Below are 23,182 nucleotides of genomic sequence, written 5' to 3' on the forward strand. Positions count from 1 at the left end.
ATGAAGTCATTCGAGGATGGAAATTGGTGCATGCTGGGGAATGTTTTTAAAATAAAAATACATGTATGTCACCAGTTCCATGCAGGTGCACAACATAAAACCCCAATGCACTGCATCACCTTACCCCTGCAGAGAGGGTTATCTATGATGCAGTAATAGATTTACTTACGTTTCTAGCTAAATTACTTAATTTAGCAAGGAAGCCTTAATATTATTTATTTGCATTGATACTGTATAAAGATATAATTCAGGTTGTTCCATTCTTTGAAAGGTGAAACAAATATCTTATGATTCGAGATCTAGCAAAATTATTAGTAATTAAATTAGTTAAGAAGCTCTAGCGTTGATACAGTATACAGATATCATTGAAGCTGCATGAGTCCTTGAAAGGTGAATCAAATACAACAACCTGACATATTTCCGTAGACAGTCAATAACAAACCTGATGTGTTTTTGTTTTGTTGTTTTGAAAACCAAAACCTTTTGTATGTAATTTAAATGCAATAAGAAAAACATCAAGCTACCTTGTTGCGAAAGAGTCTGGAATCATTTTATTAAATAACAGCATCATATCATTCAAGTTAAAGGCAAAACAAACAGATATTTTCTTAATAAATCTACATATGAATCATTGTTTGCTTACTTATTCCTGTATCATATGTAAAACATTGTATACACTGAAATTTTAGAGTCTGCATACGTTAAAACAATTATAAGATACATATGCATGTTTATTGTAAATCTTCAGTGCCGAAAGGTTCAAACAAATGTATTATCTTTCCTTGATGTATACTTGTATATGCATTTATGATTTTTCACATTGAAGATATAATTTTAGGTATTTCTGCAACTTCAATATGTGTATTACTTTAAGAAAAAGTGATTTTCATGATTTTTTATCATAGCTGTGAAAATAACCTTTACATATTTTATTGTTGATTGTTTGCTGACAATATTTCTACTGTCTGATGAAAATGAACAAACATACCTCAAATGTTTTCAAAATGATTCTAGTAATCTTTTATTCTTCAATCAGAAAGTTTCAACTTGACTTTTTTCCAACTATAAAGGTCTGTCTCGAACCATGGCCACATGCAAAGAGAGCAAACGTCAACTTTTCAGCCAGACTGGTTTTTTAATTGGGGAGGGGGAGGGGGGAATTCGTTACAAATCCAGGCTATAGTTATATTCTTATAGGAAACTTAAAACTTTCTGGTTAATATTAAAGTAGTCCGAGTATCGCACTACGTCATAATACGGATTTTACAATATTGGTTCGACTTTTACAAAGCGTTTTTGATACCCGGTATTGATTTTGCTCTACATCGCTGTTGTAAACAATGGCAATAATAAGCAATTAGAACGGTGATATTTGTATTCTATGAGAGATAGAAATGATTAATGTTGAGAAACTCGACTCTGTTAAAGTAAAATGAAAAAATGAAGTTTCTGATTAACCAGGATCTCATGCAGGTAGGCTTATATCTTCTTTGTTTTGATCCCCCCCCCCCCCCCCCCCCCCCCGAATTTTTCTTTTTCTTTTACTAAAACCGGTTTAAATTTAGAGACAGAAGCTATTTCGAATTTAATCAATCGTCAATTAATTAATGTTTAAATGATATCTAACATTGTTGACAGATTTAGGCAGAAAACTGTAGCAAAATGTGATTTTTACGGATTTTTTCGTCAGGGTCTACTTTGTTTAGAGCTTATAGCGTGAAAAGTAATCCGTCAACATATAATTTATTTTACCAAATCTTTTTTCTAAGATGTCAATCTTTAGAATAAACACCATGAATCTAAGTTTGAGTCCATAAAATAGTAAAAAAAACTTACCAAACGCGTACTAGCATTGCATTTTTTGTTTTCTATTTTGATACATCAGGTCCATAAAGCGTACTTACTTACAAAAATTTGCGCAAAATTATTGATGAGATATGGCTTAAATAAACATTTATACTCTATTTTGTATGTTCAGTTCTAATTTTCCCAAAATTGGTAATTATTTTTAGGAAAAACGGACGTCTGGCAAAATTCATAATTGTCAATAATTTTCGCAAGGGGGTACACCCATCTGAGAGGTGATAACAAACTAGCATGTAAACATACATATTTTCTTTTGTATATGTATTGCTAGAATGTATATTTATCATTTAAAGCTAAGCTTTTAATGATTGAGCCCATTTAGTGCCAAGTATAGGACTACCTTAAAGGAAAAGTTCGACTTAATAAACACCTTAGGGAACAAAAATGAAAAAAAAAATCTTCTTCCTTCCAGAAAACATCTCCAAAGTTTAATATATACTGGTTTATTTTCCCCCCGTGTTATTTTCGCTCCTTTACACTTGCAAACCATTTCGCTCCACCTTGAATTTGCCCACACATAGTTGTACTAAAAGAGGTAATATGAGAAATTTAAATTCACTTTGTCTTAAATTCACCTACTGACAATGAGGGCAAAAGGATCTAAAATATAATGGGGTAAATATATCCCTGTATTTGCCCCTATGTAGACTGAGTTTTAAAGAGGAGATATCCATGCAAATAAAAGAAATTAGACTGTTAATTTACTACAATGTACTGGTTAATTAATATTCTTTTAATGGTGAATTTCACACAAACTTAAGTACTGTGACTTGCGGTAAATTTCATGCCTATTGGTAAACCAGACATTTCTTTGACAAAAACTTTATCATAAATATTTATTGGCAAAAAGGATCATACTTCCAAGGAAAGATGTACCAAGTAGTAACTTTTGGAGAGTAAGCTTTCTGGCATATGCTCACACATCTCTTCACAAAAAAATCAATTTAATGCTGCATGTTTTATTAAACCCAGAGTAGAAGTTTTGCATCTGAATAGAAATAGTATGATCTACGTCATAAAGCCCATAAATGGGATGATCACTGCAGCAAATTCAGATCTGCTCTGCATGATGACAATAAAACCATACAGTGTGCGTTAGAATGGCCAGCTGTTACAGCGTTGTAAGCTGAATGCAACACCTACGTACATATAACTACATAGAAATGATTTGACAGCAAAGAGTAATGAATAATCGACAACACATTGCCAGCATCTCTGTACATATAGCTTGGTGTACACTCTGTATTACATCCTGTCATATCAGCCAGAATGGAAATAATAAAAACAGAACAAGAAAATAAACAGCAGAAAAATCCAACATCACTTTCCTTTCCATTGACTTGATTTTAAAAGACAAAGCAACATGTGTTAAGAAATTATTATGTGCATGTACCTAATTGTGCACAAACTAAACAAAATATCTGCTGTACCTATTTTCAACAATTGATTAATCCCAAACATGTCTGTTAATTAATTAAATACCTTTATTACAATAAAATACATTTCCACCAAAACACTAGAATACATGAAATAACTTCTACCAGTATTTAAAAGAATAACCTGGTTTACAAACATGTAAACATTGAAATGTTTCAGCAGGAATAGAAAAAAGATTTTCTAACTTGTCAACTGATTATCAATAATTTCTAATTAATATTTCATATTAATTACAGTAGTTATGGTACCTTCACTCACACACAACAGTCTATCACTATAGCTAAAGGGCAATTGCAAGGAAGAGAGTTTGTACTTTAGTAGATAAAACAAAGTTCATCAGATTAAACTCAATTATAAAAATACAGCCTCGTATATAACAAGGAAAGCAGGGATGAAAATAAACTCCTTGCATTCTTTGCTTCAGGTCAATCTTTAAAAAAAAATTTCTCACAAGAAGTTGGTCTTCTATGCATGTATTTTTTTTTCTCTTTTAAACTTCAAACCAAATATTTTAGGATTATTTTCTCCCACATATTTACTCATCGACTGAAAATAGAATTCATACAGCTTTAAGTCCCTGCCAATAATAATATTCTGACAAAATAACTACTAGGAATGTCTGGAACAGTCAGCCGGAGGTCCAAGGCCATGACCTACGCCAATTGACCAACATATTTTCCTCGCATGTCCTTGGAGGGTGGTAGGTGTTATTGTAGCTACAGGTAGGACTCCCACTACCAGATATATTTAGTATGGGCATTGAGTAATCTGATGCTCTAGGCAGCTGTGCTATTGGCTGCCAATCTCAGTGTTTGGCCACAGAGGGACAGAACACTACATGTATATTCATCCCAACTTTTAACTCTACTCTCACTTAAATTCTGCTGACTGATTGCATGTGTTACAATCTTAATAGAAATTTCTTCAAAGTCATTTTGAACTTTTTTCTATAATTATTAAGATGTCAGCACATTTACATTCCTAAGTTCACAGTGAAATTTGACAATGCAAAAATTCGGTCATTTTAGCAAGATAAAAACCTTTCCTTGACCTTAGATATTGACAAAAAACAAAACAAATGTTTGCGATGCAGCAATCTTTGCACCCGGTCATTCTACATATTCACGTGGGGATAACCTGCCCAAGTGCACATCTGATCATGTGATGCTAGCAAGCAATCACTTCACGTGAGTTCAATGGAGAAATAAATACTCTGCCTATTGACATGGTCCCATGGGTGTCATGTTACCATTATTATCATCCCGTGTCATGTTATGAACAGTTTTTAAAAATGTTTTTAAAAACTGCATTATACATGTATTACTAAAACTGGACAAAATCATGTGATCTTAAAGTTTCATCACTACCTTAACATGTGATGTTAACTTTAAAAAAAGAAATGACTTTCCATCAATGATGACATTGAGGCATGTATCCCCACTTATATGAGGATCTGTAAGACAATTATTGACGTCATATTTCATGCTGTAATAAATATCTCATCAACTTTCTGGACCCTCTCCAACTGAAGTGTGCATGTACTGGTGTATCGAAACAGAAAGTGAAATGTATAGTATAAGTACCTTTGGGTCTTTGAAAAAAATAATGAATTCACCAATCAAATATGCTTGCAAAAATGTTTGGAGGGACAGAATAAGCGTTAATGGTCCCAAAGCTTCAATCAAGAGTTGAATTTTAAAATAATTATGGGTACAACAATAAAAGAAAGACAACTCTTGCTGTATTTTAGATTGTAGAACCACTGTAAAATCTTGCTGTGAAGCAACCAGTATTCTGACTTTGATCTTGTAAACAGACACTTGTAATATTTCATCCTTTCCAGCAAATTCAAAATCAGACATTTCATGAAATCTCATGATTATGTCTACATGTATTAAGATATCTCTAAATTCAACCAGTGGAATTAATTTCATACTGATATATTAATTTCACCATGTTGATTCCATGTCTAGATTTGGAGTCAGTCATTGCTGACAATCAGTAATGAGGAGATAAAAAGACAACAAAGTTCCATGACCAGGTACACCTCATAATAGAGTTCAGACCATTGGTACAATGTCTTACCTCCAAAATCAGTGGCAGAACAGGTATGTAAGTGTCAGTAGCTTTAGACAGGCGATTCAAGGCCTGAACCAGGTGAAACCTCAGAGGATAGTACCTAGCTATAGGAATCAACCTACAAGAGAGAGAGCAGTGAATCTGTTGTATTCATCAACCACAGAATTTCAACCTAAGTCACTGTTAGTTAATTTTGTTTGCATTTTTCTCCATCTTGTTTTACTGCTTTAAACCAACTTTTATTAGTGACAACATAATGTACACAGGGTTATTTTCACCCGGAGTTATTTTCCCCTTCTACACTTGCAAACAGTTTCGCCACATCTTAAATTTGTCCAGACTCGCTTGTGTACTAAAGAAATAGCTTGGAACATTGGATTTCGGCCAGTCTTTAATTCGCCCACTGACAACGAGGGCGAAAGGGACGAAAACAATACAGGGGCAAATATTTCACTGTATACAGTAGTTTTGCAATAAACCAGTGATAAAAATTGCTTTGCCAAGACTACCTGGTAGTTCTTTACTATCAAACCTATGTTTATAATCTTAAACAAAAGAATGGCTCATGGCAAGATAAATTTTCAATGACAATGCACAGTTCTCATAAACTTTTTAAAGTTATTTTTTAAGTCATCTACATGATGGTGATGATTTCAAATGTATACATATTGATGTAACAAATAGAATTTATTGTAACAAACAATTAAAAAGATACCTGCTATTCAAAAGTGATTACATAAATAATTTAGGACTTTTTATGTGATAAAGCAAACAATACGTTTCCCCGATTTTAACAAGGTGATGTTATTAAACTGTCAAAACATTGGTATTTAATCTTTGGTAAGAAAGCCGATAATAACTGCCAAACATGACATTTATAAACTGTATCATTACTTATATGAAAAAACCCAGTAAGGACATATAGTGCATCTAGAGTTCACATTTAAGGTAATGATCTATACTTTACAATACAATCAGCCTGTAGGTTATTATGCTTGCCTGTGCCCTATTGAATTGAGGCAGAGGCAATACCGTTTATCTATCAATTTTCGCGATGATCTAGTTTTTGCTTTCTTTGCGATCTATTTTAAATCGCAAATAATTGAATACACAGAAATTAAATACTGTATCATTTTCTATAACAAACTTTACAAATGGCAAAGAATGACTGACACAAATCAAAAATGTTACAGATTTTCCCTATTTTCGCAAATTTTTGACAAACGAAAAAAAACCGGATGTACGGTAGATTTTATTAAAAGAACCATGCTGACCTTGAAACCGAGTTATAACAAATCTACTTACTTGATTGTTCCCAAGATAGTCTGAGTGAGCGGATAAATCAAAGGTCGGAGAGCCTCACTGGGGTGACTGCTACTCAGTAATCGAACCCAGAACTCCAAGCACCGAACAAACTGCCAGTTGTACACCGCTTGACAATTCTCCTGGAAATGAATTCAGTATTATGTTCAATTTAATATTTTCTAACCTTTTCAGTACAGTCATACTATATAATTCTATTACAAATACATGTTGGTATATATTCATTGATATATATATCAAAAGTATTGGACAATTATGGAATTCAATGGTTGTAGACAATGAAGGATTGAAGATAAGAAAAAACGTTTAGCGTAGTGTAACCAGGCCTGTCTTTGAGTAAGCAAAACCTCTGTAACATTTCATTTGACATCATCTTTAAGGAAGGAGTCTTCTTGTTATTAAGCATAACTCTTATCACAACAAATTCATGAAATTTTGACACAGTAAAACAGATCATAAAACCAAATGATTCTATCAGTTTAATCAAATTTGACCCCCTTGTTTTCGCATAAAGGTCAGGTCAAGGTCACTACCTTATTCTGCATGTTAGCTTCAAGCTGTATATTAACCTTGAGTTCTACTTTGAAGGACTCGGTAGTATGGTCAGTGATAAATACTACCGAGACATCAACGTAAAAAAAAGAATCAAATGTGCCCATGCATTAACAGTCAAATTTCGAGGAAGATATAAACACGAAGACTTCATTCATCATTTTAGTCCAAGTAAGATAAGAGAAAGCAATACAACCTATAAAATCTAATAAATCTGCCAAAAAATTCAACAATTAGGATCATATAAAAACCAAAATTTTGTGACAGAAAAAATAAAATTAAAAACCCCAAATGAGTAAACTTTACCAATTGCATTTAAAGTAAAAACATTTTTACACTTCTATGAGATTAAAATGTTATAACCAGGAACATGTCATGAACACAATTTTCTATATACACTTTCTTCTCCTTCATGAGTTATCCTTTTTCATTTTATAATCAATCAAACCAGTATTTGTACTTGTAATTGCTCAATTAAGATTTTGATGAGCATATACTTTAATTGTACATTTACATGTACTAGTAAGAAATCAGGAACACCTTTTCCCTGTAAACAATATCAACACCATGTTAAATTGATATGAAAGGGTCGGCCAATTCAATATTTTCAATGAGTGACTTGAGTCGAAGATGATAAAATGTGTTTATAATAAATTTGAGACATGGTCATGATTTGAACTGAAAATTTTCAACATTTATTTGTTTTATTTATGAAGCGAGATACACTATTATGTAAACAAGGCTTGCGCAAAGATATAATTTATAACAAAATGAGGTGTGACAAATACTAGAAACTGTTTACTGTTGATTGTTTTCATGAATAACTTGCTAATGGAATAAATACTCTGAATTAAATGATTTTTTCCAATACACAACCTATGTACCGGTAAACAAAAACAAGGTACAAACCTGTTTATAACAAAGAATTGTAATTTATATTTCTCTTTTTACTCGACACCCTCCTTCAGTTGGACAAGTCCATTACAAGAGAGTAAAATGTCCTTATTAGACTTAATTCATACACAAGAATTGTGGACATTTTATTTGATATAAAATGCATATATATATGCATCACTAATAAACACACAATTTAATACAGTGGCAGTGCAATTTTCATCAAGAATCAAATTGGAAACAATTATCATATTACATTGTATGACACAAACTAGCATTCCCCATGCTTCAATGCACTTCAATGCAATATCATCTTTATTTTATTCCATATCTGAATTAACTTTACCAAAAAAAAAGTTTCTTAATTTCATAGGCAACAAAAGTATCATGTGGGTTTCTCCCTTCTTCCAATCCTCTAGATTTTATGTTTACACCTACTATTTTATATTTTTAGATATCTTCAAAATTCCTTTTTACCATCAAGAGTTTCTAAATCTATTATGGATATTATTGAAATATTTTTTATGGATTTTTATTTTCTCTGCACAAGTTTTTCACCTTCATAATCCTAGAAAATCAGCATCCCTGTAATTTTGCCATGTGACACTCACCTTCTTTTTGACAGTGATGGCGTTGCGTAGATGGATCGCCAACTGTCTGATGTAGATGAACGCATGTTGGTAGGCCTGGGTCAGGTCAATGGCGAAGATTTCGACCATGGACATCTGCATGAAGTTGATCAGAGGGATGGTGGTGGGGGAAGTGAACTTGGAGTTCTTCACATACGACATGTACATTGCCTGCAAATCAAGTCCACTGAATAATTTCAGATCACAATGTGAAATTCAATTACCTTGGTTATCACTTAATGTGCTGTTTTTTTTTACGAAAGATTTTTCTATCTGTTTTATTAATTAAATACTACAAAAAAACCTCTCTAACTTTTAATAAAATTTCTTCACAAAATTAAGTCTCTTCATACCTATGGTAAAAACAATCCAAAGAGAGGGTTTTTAATGTAAACAACTTCTTACCATAATTTAACAACCTTGAAAATCTATGACAATTGCTAATTCTTTCTCACAGCCAGCAAGGAAACAATTTCTAAGAAATGGAAAGATTATTTGGTAAAATTATTAAGACAGCCATTTCGTACCTTCATACAAGGTTCAAGCAGGCTTTTTTTGGAGATTAGCACCACCTTGTTCAGACACAGGAAGGCCAGGACTCGCGTGGTTTCCTCCCCTTTACTCCACATTGATATCATTTTCTAGAAATATCAGATCAAATTTGAATTCTGTAAACATTTAATTTCTGTTTGTCAAGTCGTGTTTAAAGTTTTAAAAGTTAATATTTTGGATACAATGGGAACAGGAATTCATTATGTTCTATTCTATAATATGAGCAAATCAAATAGATATTGGCTTCACAGTTGTCTTCATATCCTTTCCAATGATGAGTTTTGCCTTAATGGAAAGATCAGATACGAAAGTATATATACATATATTAAAAGTGACATGAGATTAAGGTAGGTAGTCACCTTCATCATGAGTTTGACCAGTTTTGGGAAGACTGAGTAGAAAGCCACCAGTCTGTGTACATGTTTCAGAATCACATTCAACATGGTCGACTCTGTCATCTCACCCAATAACTGTAAAAAACAATCAGACATATATAACAAAAATATCTCATTTCCAGTTCTGTAAATTATATTTTCAAAACAGATCAACACATCTCATGATCACTGGCGGATGTACGTTTTTTTCCCCCAATCTTTAATGAATACAATTGTTTTCACTTTATAAATAACAGCTAGTATAGTTTATAGAAAATAAATTCTGTAATGGAACTCTTTTCTTAAAAGAAGTTTTAAATTCATATTTCAGACACCCTGGTGTATGGCCCATCAGTGCACCAGCCAGTACTTGACCGTGCTTACATGTAAGAGGTGTGTGAGGTACGTCTTGGTGTCCAGTTTGACGGTCTTCCATTTCTTGCTCTGTTGGTTGGGGAGGACTGGTTTTTGTAGGTCGGTGGTTTGGGGTACACCGGTCACTTTATGGAGAGCGGGAGACATGTGAGCGAGACAGAGCCTCACAATGCCATTAAACACTGTAAAGTTTAATGTCAAAGGTATAGTTAATATTGCAATCATACTGGTACAATTTAGAACCATTTTAACAAGGCCTTGGACTTTCCGTAGGACGTAGCTATCATTTCTTGCGTCAAAACATGTTAAAAATGACGCTGGATTCAAGTGAAATATGCACCGATTGCGTAGTCTCAGCTCAAAAGCCAGACAAATCGTGTTGATTTCAATGAGCTTTCACTGAGTGTGCAGCAATGAACTAGACAGGCATACGTCACATTGCTGTTTCACACAACTACCCAAAGTCCAAGCTCCTGTTATAATGGTTCTATTTATCAAAACAGAATAAAATACCCTCCTGATTTTTTAACCTCAGTTTTTAAAATTGTAAATATCTAAGTATTTTATGACAAACACAGTATATTGCATATTTGTGTAAGTAATTTTTATTTTTTGTGTAAGAATTGAAAATAACAGCTCCATAAGATACCAATAAGACACTACATTACAGAGCTGTAGATTTCACATCTCTTTTTCTCTTTGTTTGTTTCCTTTTCCCTATCATTTACCTTCTACTGTTTAGATATTGACTTGATTGTACGAGGTACCCTTTATATCATTGCTAAATACCTTTGCTGCCCTCCACCCTGTACTTGTTGACCTCTGTCTCATGACCAGCTTGCTTCACAGCTGCTTTAAATGCACAGATCACATCTTTAATCAAACTGGCTGATGGCTTCTCCTTTAATAAACAAAACAAATTAATAAGACATCTACATTCTTCAATCTCTTTTCTAAGTTTATCTCAGTTACCAATACAGTAAAACACGATTATAACAAAGTGTCAGGGACGCGTGATTTTAATTCGTTATAGGCAAAATTCATTATACCTGTCAAGTTTACAGCATGTAATAAAGTCATGGGGAATGAAAATCTGGAAGCGTCAATTCATTGTAAGCGTGTTCGCTATAACCATGTTTTACTGTATTCAGTGTTGACAGGCTGTTCTGATGAAGTCCAAGTTTCAAAAATTTATCTTGGTCAGTACATGTACTAGACCTTTTCCTGATAACTATGGTACTGCTCTCTCGAATGGCAAATTGATAAATCTTAGCGAAGTTTTAAATGATAGATAATTAAATGATATGATTAAACAATGGAGGTTATATCACATAACACCAAACTGTCATTTTGCTATGCAAAAATGAAGTCCCGCAGTAATTGTGAAGGATGCAGATTTGAGCATCTCTTTTAAAATGGTATCCTTTTATCAAATGAAATGATAATCTCAGGCTAGAAGATAAAAATTTGTCATATGGTTCGATGTGTTATGTCCCTTGGATGCTTGATTTGAACATTCTAGATGCAACTAAATACAGCGGAAGACTTACCTCCAGAGCTTTGCTCCAGTGAGAGATCATCTTGACAGTTACAAGTGTGCCTTGCATCCTCCCTCCCTTTGGTTTAGTTGCTTCATCTTCCTCCTCATCTTCTTCCCCTTGATCTTCTTCATCCTCATCCTCATCACTAGCAACCTGAAAATATCATTTGGTAACATTAGACAAATGTAAGATAAATCATATATCTAATCAGCAATAATATGCATGTAACAAACAGAGAATCAGTTCAATCTCTTCAAAATCTAAATCTTAAAATCTTGCAAGTCTGTAATTTGTACACTATTTACAAAATATAACAATAAAAATTCTATTACTAAGCTACAAACAATTAATATATATATAAATGCTTACATATTCACAAATTAGCATCTTGCTTTAAAAAATCCTACTCAATGTACGTGTGTATGTCACTCTATCTTAATTTGCACAGTCTGGGGAAAGTTACTGTAGATGTCTTACATTTGGCTGTACAGCTTTCACTAAATCAAGAACATTGCTAACTGCCATGCACATATGTACATGTATAAGAATAGATGCATTAAAAATTTGTGAATTCAATGCCAACTTGTCAAAAAATCAATTTCCGCCAAATATTGCACATGCAAAATATAGTTTCATTTTCAGTACCTCTAGCTTTGATGGAAGTTTATGAAATTTCCCTCCAGTCTCAGTGTCTGACTCTTCTTCTTCACTATCTTCATCTTCACTTGTGGACAGGATATCATCCAGGTCTTCTTCCTTGGCACCCCTCTTTTTTCCCACCACCACTTTTCCTTTCATTCCTTTCACAGATACAGTTTTGGTCTGTGTCTCATCATCTGATGACTCATCACTAAGACCGATGTCATCTTCCTCATTCAAATCTTCATCACTCTCATCAAAGTTTAGTAAACTTTCATCTTCATTCTTCAGAAATTCGTAGAATTCAGGATCTTGGGCTTTTAATTTGTCTTCTAGTTTTTCTGCTTTGGCTTGAGATTTCTTTTTATTTCTGTGATTAAAAAAATACTTTATTTTGTGAGTTATTCTCCTAATTTCCTTTTTTTTTTTTCTTTCTCGCTTGATTGGTAGGTGATTAGGTGAATAACATGCATAAAACATTTTTTATGAACTTCTTTAATTCATTAATGGTGAAACATTATTTAATGATATAAGAATTGTATACTTTTTAACATTCTTTGATGGGATCTTGGCTTTTGTTGATTTAGCTGTTTCTGTCTTGCTAGAGGCCTTGACAACATCTTGATTCATATCAGCCAGTTTTCTAAAGTAGAGGAAAAAACAGTAAATATTGTCTTCTAAACAGAAATTAAAGAGAAGTAGCTAAATACGTAGAGTTTGTTGAAGTAACCTCACACAATACTTCATTTAAGCATTGAATGCTTATTTTTGGATGTTGTTGTCCTATAACTTGAGCATGCAGACAAAATGAATACTGTGCATTAGCGCGGTATAATTAATTTCATAATTATCATTCATAATTTTAATACACGCTTTTCTTTGACAGTAATTTTTTTTTACATATTCCAAAGAATACTGTCTTCTTATTAGTTGCACATGTCCATAGTTACAATATAAGCTTCAATACAGCACTTCCTCAAATTCAAGCTTTACATGTTGACATGAATGAGGCAAAAATACATGTCATTCACAATTATGGAATTTATGCCAGCAACATGGGATAGACTTTTCTATGAGATAAAAAACAAAATGTTAGGTTTGAATTCTCTCTTTTGTATGACTACTGGACAATCAAAAATTTGGGCTTTGGGTTTTACCTGGCGTTTGTCATAATCAACCGAGTGAAAAACTGATGCTTGCACGTTCACCTTAAACTGACACAATCCCTAGTGATAATGCATTTCATTCCCTGACCTATGCAGGAAAAAATGAAATTTGCCAAATCCACAAATGCACAATGATTGTTGGAAGGCAAGGTGATGACAGCCCAACTTCCTAGTTCATTTTAGTGATGTAGCACGTCTAGCACTCGGGTTGTATTTTGAGATACTATAGTCTGTCTCAAGATATTTATGCAGCACATTAATACGATTTTTAATAAAAATACACATACCTGTGAGAGAAGTGCAATTAAAATCGATGAATGGGATTGTCTGTTCTTCATTGACACATTATCATTTTTCACTCATAAAAATTCACAGGATTAAAAACAGATATCTTACAGAGATTTATAATGGGAAATGTTAACATCTTTTCTTTATTTGGAAGTTACTTGAAATACCTCACACAATTTTTCAACTTTATCATCCCGATACTCTTATGTCTACTGCAAAATCCCAATTGACTTTTTTTTTAGCTGTGTATTGAAACCTGATAAGCTAGTGGGGAAGTTTCAAAGGAATAATCTTGATTTTTTTTCATACTATTGAATGAACATTATTTAAACTCTGAGGTTTTTGATAAATTTTGAATAATTTAAGAAAATGTGCTGCATAAATATTTTGGGACAGAGCAGATCATTGATGGCCTCCAATGTAACATGCCTCAAACTCCAGACATATTGCAGAGTTTGTTACACACATGAAAGGTTTATGAATATGTCACTAGTGACTTGTATGCATTTTTAAAAAATAGATATTGACCTTATACTTATGATAATTTAATAGGTTTCAAAATGAGGGAATTGTTTGATGAATAATTAAATTGTTTTAAAAGTATTGTTTTAGATGTAAGTTATGAAAAACATATATTTTTTACCAAGGTTGTTTAAAATAAATTCGAATAAATGATAAATTTGCTACTGCTGACAAGTAAATACAAATAATATACCTCTGTTATTTCAACAGTACATATTTGATTCTGTTAACATGTGCAACATGTTCTATATACTGTACGTGTACCAATAAGCTTAGGCTTCGATTTCGTTTTATCACAGAATCTTTAACGGAATAATATGTTATAGTCATCGAACCGTTATGTCTTATACACTTGCTACGTTTAAACACGATATCTTAAATATCTAACCTCTTCTTCTTCATTTTTTCAGCCAAGAGGACCATGCTTTCGATGTGCTGTTTATAGTAATGGGAATTATTTGTCTTTCGATCCCGATCAAAAAAAGACTTATTAAAATATTGGTGGGTTGGGGGGGGGGGGGGGGGTCATACCTGTAACGTGTAACTGTCTCACAAAAAAAAACCCCACAGGGTATATACATGTATTTTGATCTTTTAAATAGTCATGTCAAGATTTTGCTCGTAAAGTTTTCCAAAGCTGTATTTATTTTACATGTAACATCCCCTCCCAAATCAAAATGTTAGTAAGATATTGTACGACGAAATTTGTTAATAATTTTGATGTTGTGCAAGTGCAGTTTACCAGTTCTGAGTTGAGATTTACTGATCAAATCATAATTTATTCTATACATGTACTATACACTAAACCGTGGCATTACTTATTTTTTAAGCATCATTGGATATATTAATGTAAGCGATCATGAAACCGATTTTAAACTCATCTTTGATTTATTCAATCAAACATTTACAGTTATTTGTGGTTATTCTTTGATTTAACATGCTGATATGCACATCCTCAATTTTAAATAGAAGTTTAGTCGAAAACATGAAATATTTTAATGATTTTATCTCCAATTTTATATCAGATTAACTATTCAAATATGTAACTATCTATGTACATATTAATAATAAAAAGTAATTCCTGTACAATGCTATACAGTTCAAGTTCTTTATTTCCGTAAAAACAATTGACTTTATGTAATAGGTTTACAAAATAAAAATATAACATAGGAATATGATAAGTACGTGCATAAAAGATTTACAAAAAAAAAATAGTTTATAATTTTAACCGTTTATGACATAGTGTACTTCTGATCATAGTTTTCGCTAATTTTTCGCAATGAAGGTGTTTAAATTAAATCAGAAATATGTCTTAAAGGTATACAATTAACGAAAAAAGGAGTAAAGAGTCAGTGGTTCAGACTTCTGTGGTGGAGGGGGGGGGGGGGGGGGGGGGGGTCGATCCTGTCCTCAAGCATGCAAAGCCCGTATGAATCATTTTGCTGTTTATATATTTACATGCATCTACGGTACCTCTGATTCATTTCATCAATTATTAATGAAGAGTGATTAAAAGTACATGGATTACTTTTACTGCCTAAACGTTACACAAAAAGAACAGTCCTTATATATGAATGTTACCATGGTAACTACAGCTTCTTGGAAGTTTGAGGTCAGCCTGCGCATGTCCTCGGAGTCTGTGCTCTCAATGTTGTTGGTCAATTAGTATCACTTAGTCAAGAAATATTTTACGCAAATTTGACAACAAAGGCACATATATTCGTTGGGTTAAAATTTCGTTGTTTTTAAATCAAATACAAAATTTCGTTAGGATTAAATTTCGTCTTATCATGGTCTCTAAAATGAATTACGTATCAGCACTGTATTAATGAATACTTGGGGGAAAATTTGTCATGGATTTAATTTCGTTGATAAATGCTGCCAACAAAAAAAAAAGAAAAAGAAAAAAGAAATTATATAAATCCTCAACGAATATTTTTGCTTCTACATAAAGACATCAGTGAACGATGTAAGAAATTATTTTAGCTTTTTAGATGAAATCTGATCAGCTTAACAATGCATTAAAGGAAAAATACCTTTTAAGAAATGCATTTTGTTTCAAATCGATCTTTTTCTTTCTATATTTTCGGGTATAGGTCGACCCCCCCCCCCCCAACTTTCCAAAACGATGTCATGCATATGAATACTGTTTTCTCTCTAAATACTGTTCTGCCTGTTCTTCCAAAAGTCTAATCTGTTCAAAGAACCTAGATCTGCCTCTGTATGGATTCCCAGGAGCCACGTGCACTGGAACATGTAAGCAAATATATTTACGTGCACCAATTTGTAAACAATGGAAACCTATAAACTATAGTGTGTATATAAACGTCTTTAAACTGATGATATTAAAAATAACAAATTTCCATGGTTATGTAAGTGTATATGTAGGATTAATTTCATAATATTATTTCATAAAATGGTATTGAAGAAACTGACGTATGTACACATAACATCATTTGTTTACTACTGAGCGTACGAAGGTGTGTACTTTTTAGTGAAAGCTGATTGGCCAATGAATGCATTGAATATGTGGACAAACATTACATTCAGTTGTTGAACGTGAGCAGGAGCAGTTTGCGATATACGCTTCGGAAAAGAATGACAGGTAAGCATCATTCTAGAAATTTGTGAGTTCTTCTGTACACATCTTGCATATTTTAGTTTGAATTGTGTATTGCAAGGAGAGATGGCGTGATTAAGATCGGAGAGCAAGAGATTGCATCATCAAGTTCAACTGATCAAATTAGTATGTGAACATGGGTCTGCTCTCTCTCTCACGTCTTTCTCTCACGTCTTTCTCTCACGTCTCTCTCTCTCAAACGTCTCTCTCTCTCCTCTCTCTCTCTCTCTCTCTCTCTCTCTCTCTCTCTCTCTCTCTCTCTCTCTGGACACCGTGACCTATCTGACCTGGTTTAACAGTTAATTAATGCACTGTACTCTTGCATGTAGCTGGGTACCCATGTAGCTAGCTCAGTCTGTTTACCGTTTTATAGGTACATGATTCCTCATATTTTGCAGAGATTAATAGACACCACTATGAAGTAATTTTTTATTTATAAAAATGTACAAGTGTTTTAATTAAGAACCATTTTAACAAGAGCTTGGACTTTGGGTAGTTGTGTCAAACTGTGACATAGGCCTGTCTATTTCACTGTTGGCCACTCAGCCATGGCTCTTTAAAATCAAGATGATTTTGTCTGGCTTTTGAGCTAAGACTATGTAATTGGTGCATATTTTGCTTGAAACCGTGTCATTTTTAAATTGTTTTTACGCAAGAAATAGATAGCTACGCCGTACTGAAAATCCAAGGTCTTGTTAAAATGGTTCTATATGTATAGATTGATATATATAATTAAGAATGTAGAAAATATTGATCCTACATGTACATGCATTTGTATATATTACAGGGATATTGTAAAGTGTGAATTTCATTTTTTTTCCCTTTAAATAATGATTTTCTTCAGGTACTAAAATAGACAATCAAAATGAATATAGAATTTTTATAATATGATTGTATATGAGTTTTGTGACAAAATTGCCTTCAAACGTAACCCTTTAATTTCAGTCAATACATTAAAGTTTGTAAAATATATAATTGTGTCATAACCTCTGACACTCCTAAGTCAATATGTCAAATGAAATTAAAGAATGTTTACATTTTCCATGTTATGTATCTCTTTTTATACTTTTGATTTTGACTATGTGTGGAATACTTTGTTATTGATTAAAACTTGATTAAGCTACCTTGAGCTAGACCACAGGGAAACTGACATCAAACTGGCTGTTTCTGTAGCTGAGACTTGCTAAAGCTACTAGGATTATAATTTCTTTTATACACATACATTTTAGTAATGCCAAGCATAATATCTATGTTTGATAATATTGATATTAAAAGTTTAATAAAAAAAAGAAGTCTACCCATTTGTGTGCAACATACCAGCATAGTAACAGACTATCAATTTTTATTATGTACTTTTATTTACTTTGAATAATAATCGAGGCATAGGCACCTGACATTAAAAATATTTCTTTTGTAGTAAGATAAAATTCTGATATGTAATGACATAATTATATGCATATGTGTACATGTATATTTTAATACAGGAAATAATATTTTTAATGTCAGGTGCCTGTGAATTGAAGAGAGAGAGAGAGAGGGAGGGAGAGAGAGAGAGAGAGAAAGAAAGAAAGAGAGAGAGAGAGAGATGTACTGGTAAATAAAAAGGGTAAAATGCTTTCTTTGATTGTTCATTTGGGCTATGCATTGCAGAAATTTTGCATAATCTGCTGATGCTGTTCATGTATTTTCCTACCAAGCTAGCTACCGTCACACCAGCATGAACCACCAAAAGAAAGCATTTATTGTTTACATAAATGAAATTGATATACAAACTTATCAATCTTATAGAGGGACATATTCATGAAACAGGAATACTAGTCCATGTATCTTTATTTTCCCTTTTGTAGACATAAATGATTCTGAAATTCTGAACGCCATAAAGGCCAGTCATGAAATGAAGAACAAGTCCTACTGTCCTTACAGTAAATTTAGAGTCGGTGCAGCTCTACTCTGTGAAGATGGAACAATTATTACAGGTACATTCACATTAAATTTGTAGTAAAAGATGGATTTTAAGAGACATTTTGGGGAGGGGGAATATCATCAACTGAAATTACAGTTGAATGTATTATGACAAATATCCCCCTTCAACAAAAGATCCAAAAGATTTTTTATTTCTTAGATAAGAAATACATGTATATGGAACTGAAGCTCATGCAGACATATATTTATCATTTAGAAGAATAAATAGAAACTGACTTTATAGTCACATAAAAGATCTCAGATTTGTTCGAATATATGTACAGGTATGCACTAGTATCTTGGTAACATGGATATAGTAAGGCTGTTAAGATAATGTAGGGGATCTACCTTTTAATATTTTTTAGCTTTATATAAAAAATCAACAATTATAAGACCATTCCTCTTGTATCTTATTTATACCAGTGACACGTACCCAGTATTTGTCCTTGGTGAATGTATATCAAGAGAATGCCCATGCATTAAAGCAAATTTCATAAAAACTTAGATAAGACTCCAGGATTATGTGCAACCATGATTGCCAGTTTTTTGATCAAGTTGACTGTTGTCCTATTTTCTTTCTTTAGGTTGCAATGTAGAAAATGCTTCATATGGCTTGACAATCTGTGCAGAAAGGACCGCCCTCGTAAAGGCTGTTTCAGAGGGTCACAAACGCTTCAAGGCCATTGCCATATCAAGGTGACCAGTGCCTCCGGCACACATTTATTTATACCTTATATGTTGATGACAAGCTTGACAACTGACACTAAGTCTTAACAAAGTGCATGGCTTAAACTGCTCCCCATCTGTATCCTACTGACTCAGTGCTATTTCCTGTACGTCATTTGGATTAAAATTGCTTAGGGAGGGTTGCACACTCTCAAGAAAATATATGTTGGTATATTAGCTTATAAGTAAATGAACAAATATGGAGTGAAAGTGTATCTGTCCATGATACCAGATTAGAGGCTATATAAAGTGAAAAAGGTTGTGACCTGGCCTGCATGAAAAATGCGGTCATGGCATTTTGACAAAAGTACAAAATAAATATCTACTAGAGTAAACACTGCCTAAGATGACCCTTTTTTATGATTATCAGTTTGTGTGCTTTGACTTTGGATTAATTTTGACCTTGTGTGTTATAAAATGCTGCAATAGATGAAAGCAAATTGATTGTGCCAATCTCCCTCAGATGTAGTCCCTATATGATCCTCCCTGGTTAAGGGTTTCAGATCCCCACCTCTTTATGTAACATGTACCATAAATAAATGCCTGCTACTATAAAAGTATATTCTGGGCATGGTAAAATTGGTGTAGGAGCTCTTGTAAAATTGGCAAATTTTAGAAGATGATGAATTGTCACAATATCAAACATTATAGTGTAGTAAAACAAAGATTGCATCTTTCTAGTGTAGATAGATTTATAGCATGTTTCATCAAGCAAACACATGTATAATCATATCCATGCTCTATGCTTTTGTAGGTCACTATAGAATTTGATATTCTCTTCTACCAACATCTGGTCTGAATTATTGTCTGTCTTTGCAGTGATCTGAAGTCCTCTTTCATTGTACCATGTGGGGCATGTAGGCAGTTTTTGTTAGAAGTAAGTACAGAAGAAATTTGCATGTATTCTAGTGTTTTTAATTGATACTGATATTCAGTCTATTTGGAGATGAAATAGATTCATTTTACTGAGTTTGACCACTATTGTGGTAAATTAAGATTATTGAGTCTTAATGTAGAAATTTTATTGATGTCTTTTTATTCTGGTTTCTATTGAATAAGTTAATTTTTTTTTTAGCACTGATTGCAGGTTTAAGGTTTTATGTTTTCTTTCTTGACAGTTTGGTAAAGATTGGGATGTATATATGACCAAACCAGACAACACCTACAAACTTATGAAGACCGGAGAGTTGCTCCCCCTGGGTTTTGTTCCTGAAGCATTGGAAGAAGAGAGAATAAGTCAGATGGCCTGATACATTTTAGTTTGTTCTGCTTGAATTAGTACAACATTATCCCATGTTGTTATACTACTTTTGTTAGCTGTCAAAGCCAGTATATATTTAAGTCATGAAACAATTTAATTACAGTAACTGTGGGAATAAAGTAATTTTTTAGAGATTAGTTAACTAAAATTAATTTACTTGAGTATGAATAGGATCACCAAGGTAAAATGTGGGTTTATATTGGAGAACTAAAAATATCATGTTTCATATCAATGTTCTTTTGGCACTAGAATAGTCCTAATCCTGTGGTTGTGATCTTTGCTTACTGGCAATTACACTTGCGAAAATTTCCAAATTTGCAGTTTTTAGCAAAACATTAACTTTGTATACATTTATGTAAGCTAATAATTATTCTATGTATGCAAAATATTATTGAAAAATGATTTTTTCCCCCCCTAAATTGTAATTTTATTGAAGCTCAATTTAAAGGAAAATGTTAATTAGGTACATGTACTTGAATATGTACCATCGTGTGTGAAATGCGTTCAAGCAGTGTAACAGGGAACTTTAGAGGCATTATATTTGTCCACATTATATTCCACCGTCCAGTCAATATTCATAATCCTATCTATTGTATACAGTAAAACACGCTTATAATGAAGTGCTAGGGATGGGCAATTTTACCTTTTCATAAGTGTTATTCTTTATATCCGTCAAGTTTACAACATGTAGTTAAGTCACAGGGAATGAAAATTACTTCGCAGTAAGGGTCAATTCATATCAGCATGTTCATTATAACCTTTTACTTACTTCTATACTTATTATAAACTGATTTATCTTTTGTTGCATGTATATACCAAAACTATTACAACTGATTTACATCTATGGTCAGGCCTAGATAACACATAGTTTTTCTTTCCTATTCCAAATGTTAAAAAGAAAATCAATAGAGAGGTAAAATATTTATTTGTACCAGTAATTACCATATTATTTATTTGTTAATTATCTTTAATCTAGCTAGCATGACCAGTCAGATTGTTGAAACATAATCTCAAATCAACTTTATTAAACTGAAAACACCTATATATCAATGTTTCTTCCTGGTAATATAAGCTCGTTCTTTTTCATGGAATACACCTTCATTGATTATTCCAAGAAAAAAAATATCAACAAGATATGTATAGGTTAGTTCTAAGAAAATCTTATTAAGGCCGCACAGACAGGTGACTGCAGGAAATACAACTATTTATTTATTTTGTCCTGAGGAATTTATAATGTTAAACTTGCCAATATAATATACAATGTATCAAGCATTTGTTGTATACCTTAAAACTAAACTTGTATGTATGTAGAATTTCTTAAGATTGTTTACGAAATATAGAGAAACAAGTCTTGTTCTGCATTCCTGTGAATCTTGTGTCTCTTTTGATGACCCTATATTAATTGTTTATAGTTTAAAAGTTTTTGAAATTCCTTTTTTAAAAGTTTTTTTCTATTCTTTTTAGTCTATATGTTTTAATGTTTAGAATATACAATTTAGCACCATAAGTAAATATTATACCTGTGTTTCTTTAAATTTGATTGAATTTACAAAAGCGTTCTAGTGTACTTTTTATGAGAACCTTGAATTTAAGGCACACTGCAGTAAAAGATATATACCTGTATGCTTTTAAGAATTTTAAGATGATAAGAAAAAATCAATTTGAATTTTTTAGGTTGGTTTAATTTATGACATAAGGGCATTTTTTCAGAACGTAATCTCTTTTCATAGAAATGTGTTCATTTGAGTATTTGGACTGCCTTTTGTGTGACACACTAGTCAAAACTTAGATACACATAATGCATGTAGATAATCATAATATACTGTGGTACATGCATGTACATGTATATATACATGTATGATGCAATAGGTAGCCAAGCTAGGACGTTTTTAAAATTGTTTTTTTCCCTACAAAACACTTTGAAAGCTTTATGTATCTAATTTTGATAAGACTGTAATGAAAGATCATATTACATGTACTTTGGTTTTAATATTGTCACAGTGAATTTGTAAATGCATGGTTCTCTTAATTAATCTTTATATTCTAATTTAATGCAATTTTATTGTACAATGCAGAGTATACTTAATTTCTGTGTAATGCCAAATGAAACCATGCAATATGAATTTATAAAAGTTACTACTTAATGCATATTTTTGTATTATTTGTTATATTGTTCTATTTATGAGGAAAACTGGTATTCATGGAGGTGCTAAAGCTGTTAGTTTTTTTTCCATTGCTGGAAACATTTTAAATTTCACTTTCTATTTGATTTGAAAATAGTATGTCTTTATAGCCTTGTTCTGATTTTCTTACTGGCTATGTGAACATTATTTGGTCTTCAAAAAAAATAAAGGAGAAAATACTAAGTGGTTGTAA

The 23,182-nt window shown here is 32.5% G+C and overlaps 2 protein-coding genes and 1 long non-coding RNA gene across 5 annotated transcripts in view; 2 read left to right on the forward strand and 1 right to left on the reverse strand.

The window, feature by feature from the left end:
- Positions 1–14,690, reverse strand: part of LOC105334464 (nucleolar complex protein 2 homolog) — a 57,248-nt gene extending 42,558 nt beyond the window's left edge. The window contains exons 1-11 of the mRNA XM_011437916.4: positions 14,626–14,690; positions 12,806–12,904; positions 12,268–12,631; positions 11,632–11,775; positions 10,871–10,982; positions 10,091–10,263; positions 9,692–9,802; positions 9,308–9,421; positions 8,763–8,951; positions 6,688–6,827; positions 5,389–5,500 (exon numbers count right to left, since the gene is read on the reverse strand). Coding sequence (XP_011436218.3) covers positions 5,389–5,500; positions 6,688–6,827; positions 8,763–8,951; positions 9,308–9,421; positions 9,692–9,802; positions 10,091–10,263; positions 10,871–10,982; positions 11,632–11,775; positions 12,268–12,631; positions 12,806–12,904; positions 14,626–14,660 — 1,593 coding nt within the window. The 5' untranslated portion in view covers positions 14,661–14,690. The remainder of the gene's footprint in view (positions 1–5,388; positions 5,501–6,687; positions 6,828–8,762; positions 8,952–9,307; positions 9,422–9,691; positions 9,803–10,090; positions 10,264–10,870; positions 10,983–11,631; positions 11,776–12,267; positions 12,632–12,805; positions 12,905–14,625) is intronic.
- LOC136273985 (uncharacterized) lies at positions 4,401–10,174 on the forward strand. The gene is made up of 3 exons (XR_010712228.1): positions 4,401–4,490; positions 5,277–5,344; positions 10,038–10,174. It is a non-coding gene; the product is annotated as an uncharacterized lncRNA (long non-coding RNA).
- A 1,784-nt stretch (positions 14,691–16,474) lies between the features above and the next one.
- On the forward strand, positions 16,475–23,172 carry LOC105334462 (cytidine deaminase). Of its 3 annotated transcripts, XM_011437914.4 has the most exons (6): positions 16,475–16,493; positions 16,733–16,842; positions 18,705–18,833; positions 19,404–19,515; positions 20,365–20,422; positions 20,664–23,172. In XM_011437914.4, the coding sequence occupies exons 2-6, from the start codon at positions 16,836–16,838 to the stop codon at positions 20,793–20,795; spliced, it is 438 nt and encodes a 145-aa protein (XP_011436216.1). In that variant the 5' UTR covers positions 16,475–16,493; positions 16,733–16,835; the 3' UTR covers positions 20,796–23,172. The 3 variants fall into 3 exon arrangements, with proteins under 3 accessions (XP_011436216.1, XP_019925392.1, XP_034299343.1); XM_020069833.3 differs by lacking the exon at positions 16,475–16,493 and having other exon boundaries at positions 16,715–16,842; XM_034443452.2 differs by lacking the exons at positions 16,475–16,493; positions 16,733–16,842 and adding an exon at positions 16,849–16,983.
- The last annotated feature ends 10 nt before the right edge of the window (positions 23,173–23,182 follow it).

This window comes from Magallana gigas, chromosome 3, assembly GCF_963853765.1.
Source record: "Magallana gigas chromosome 3, xbMagGiga1.1, whole genome shotgun sequence".
NCBI lineage: Eukaryota > Metazoa > Mollusca > Bivalvia > Ostreida > Ostreidae > Magallana > Magallana gigas.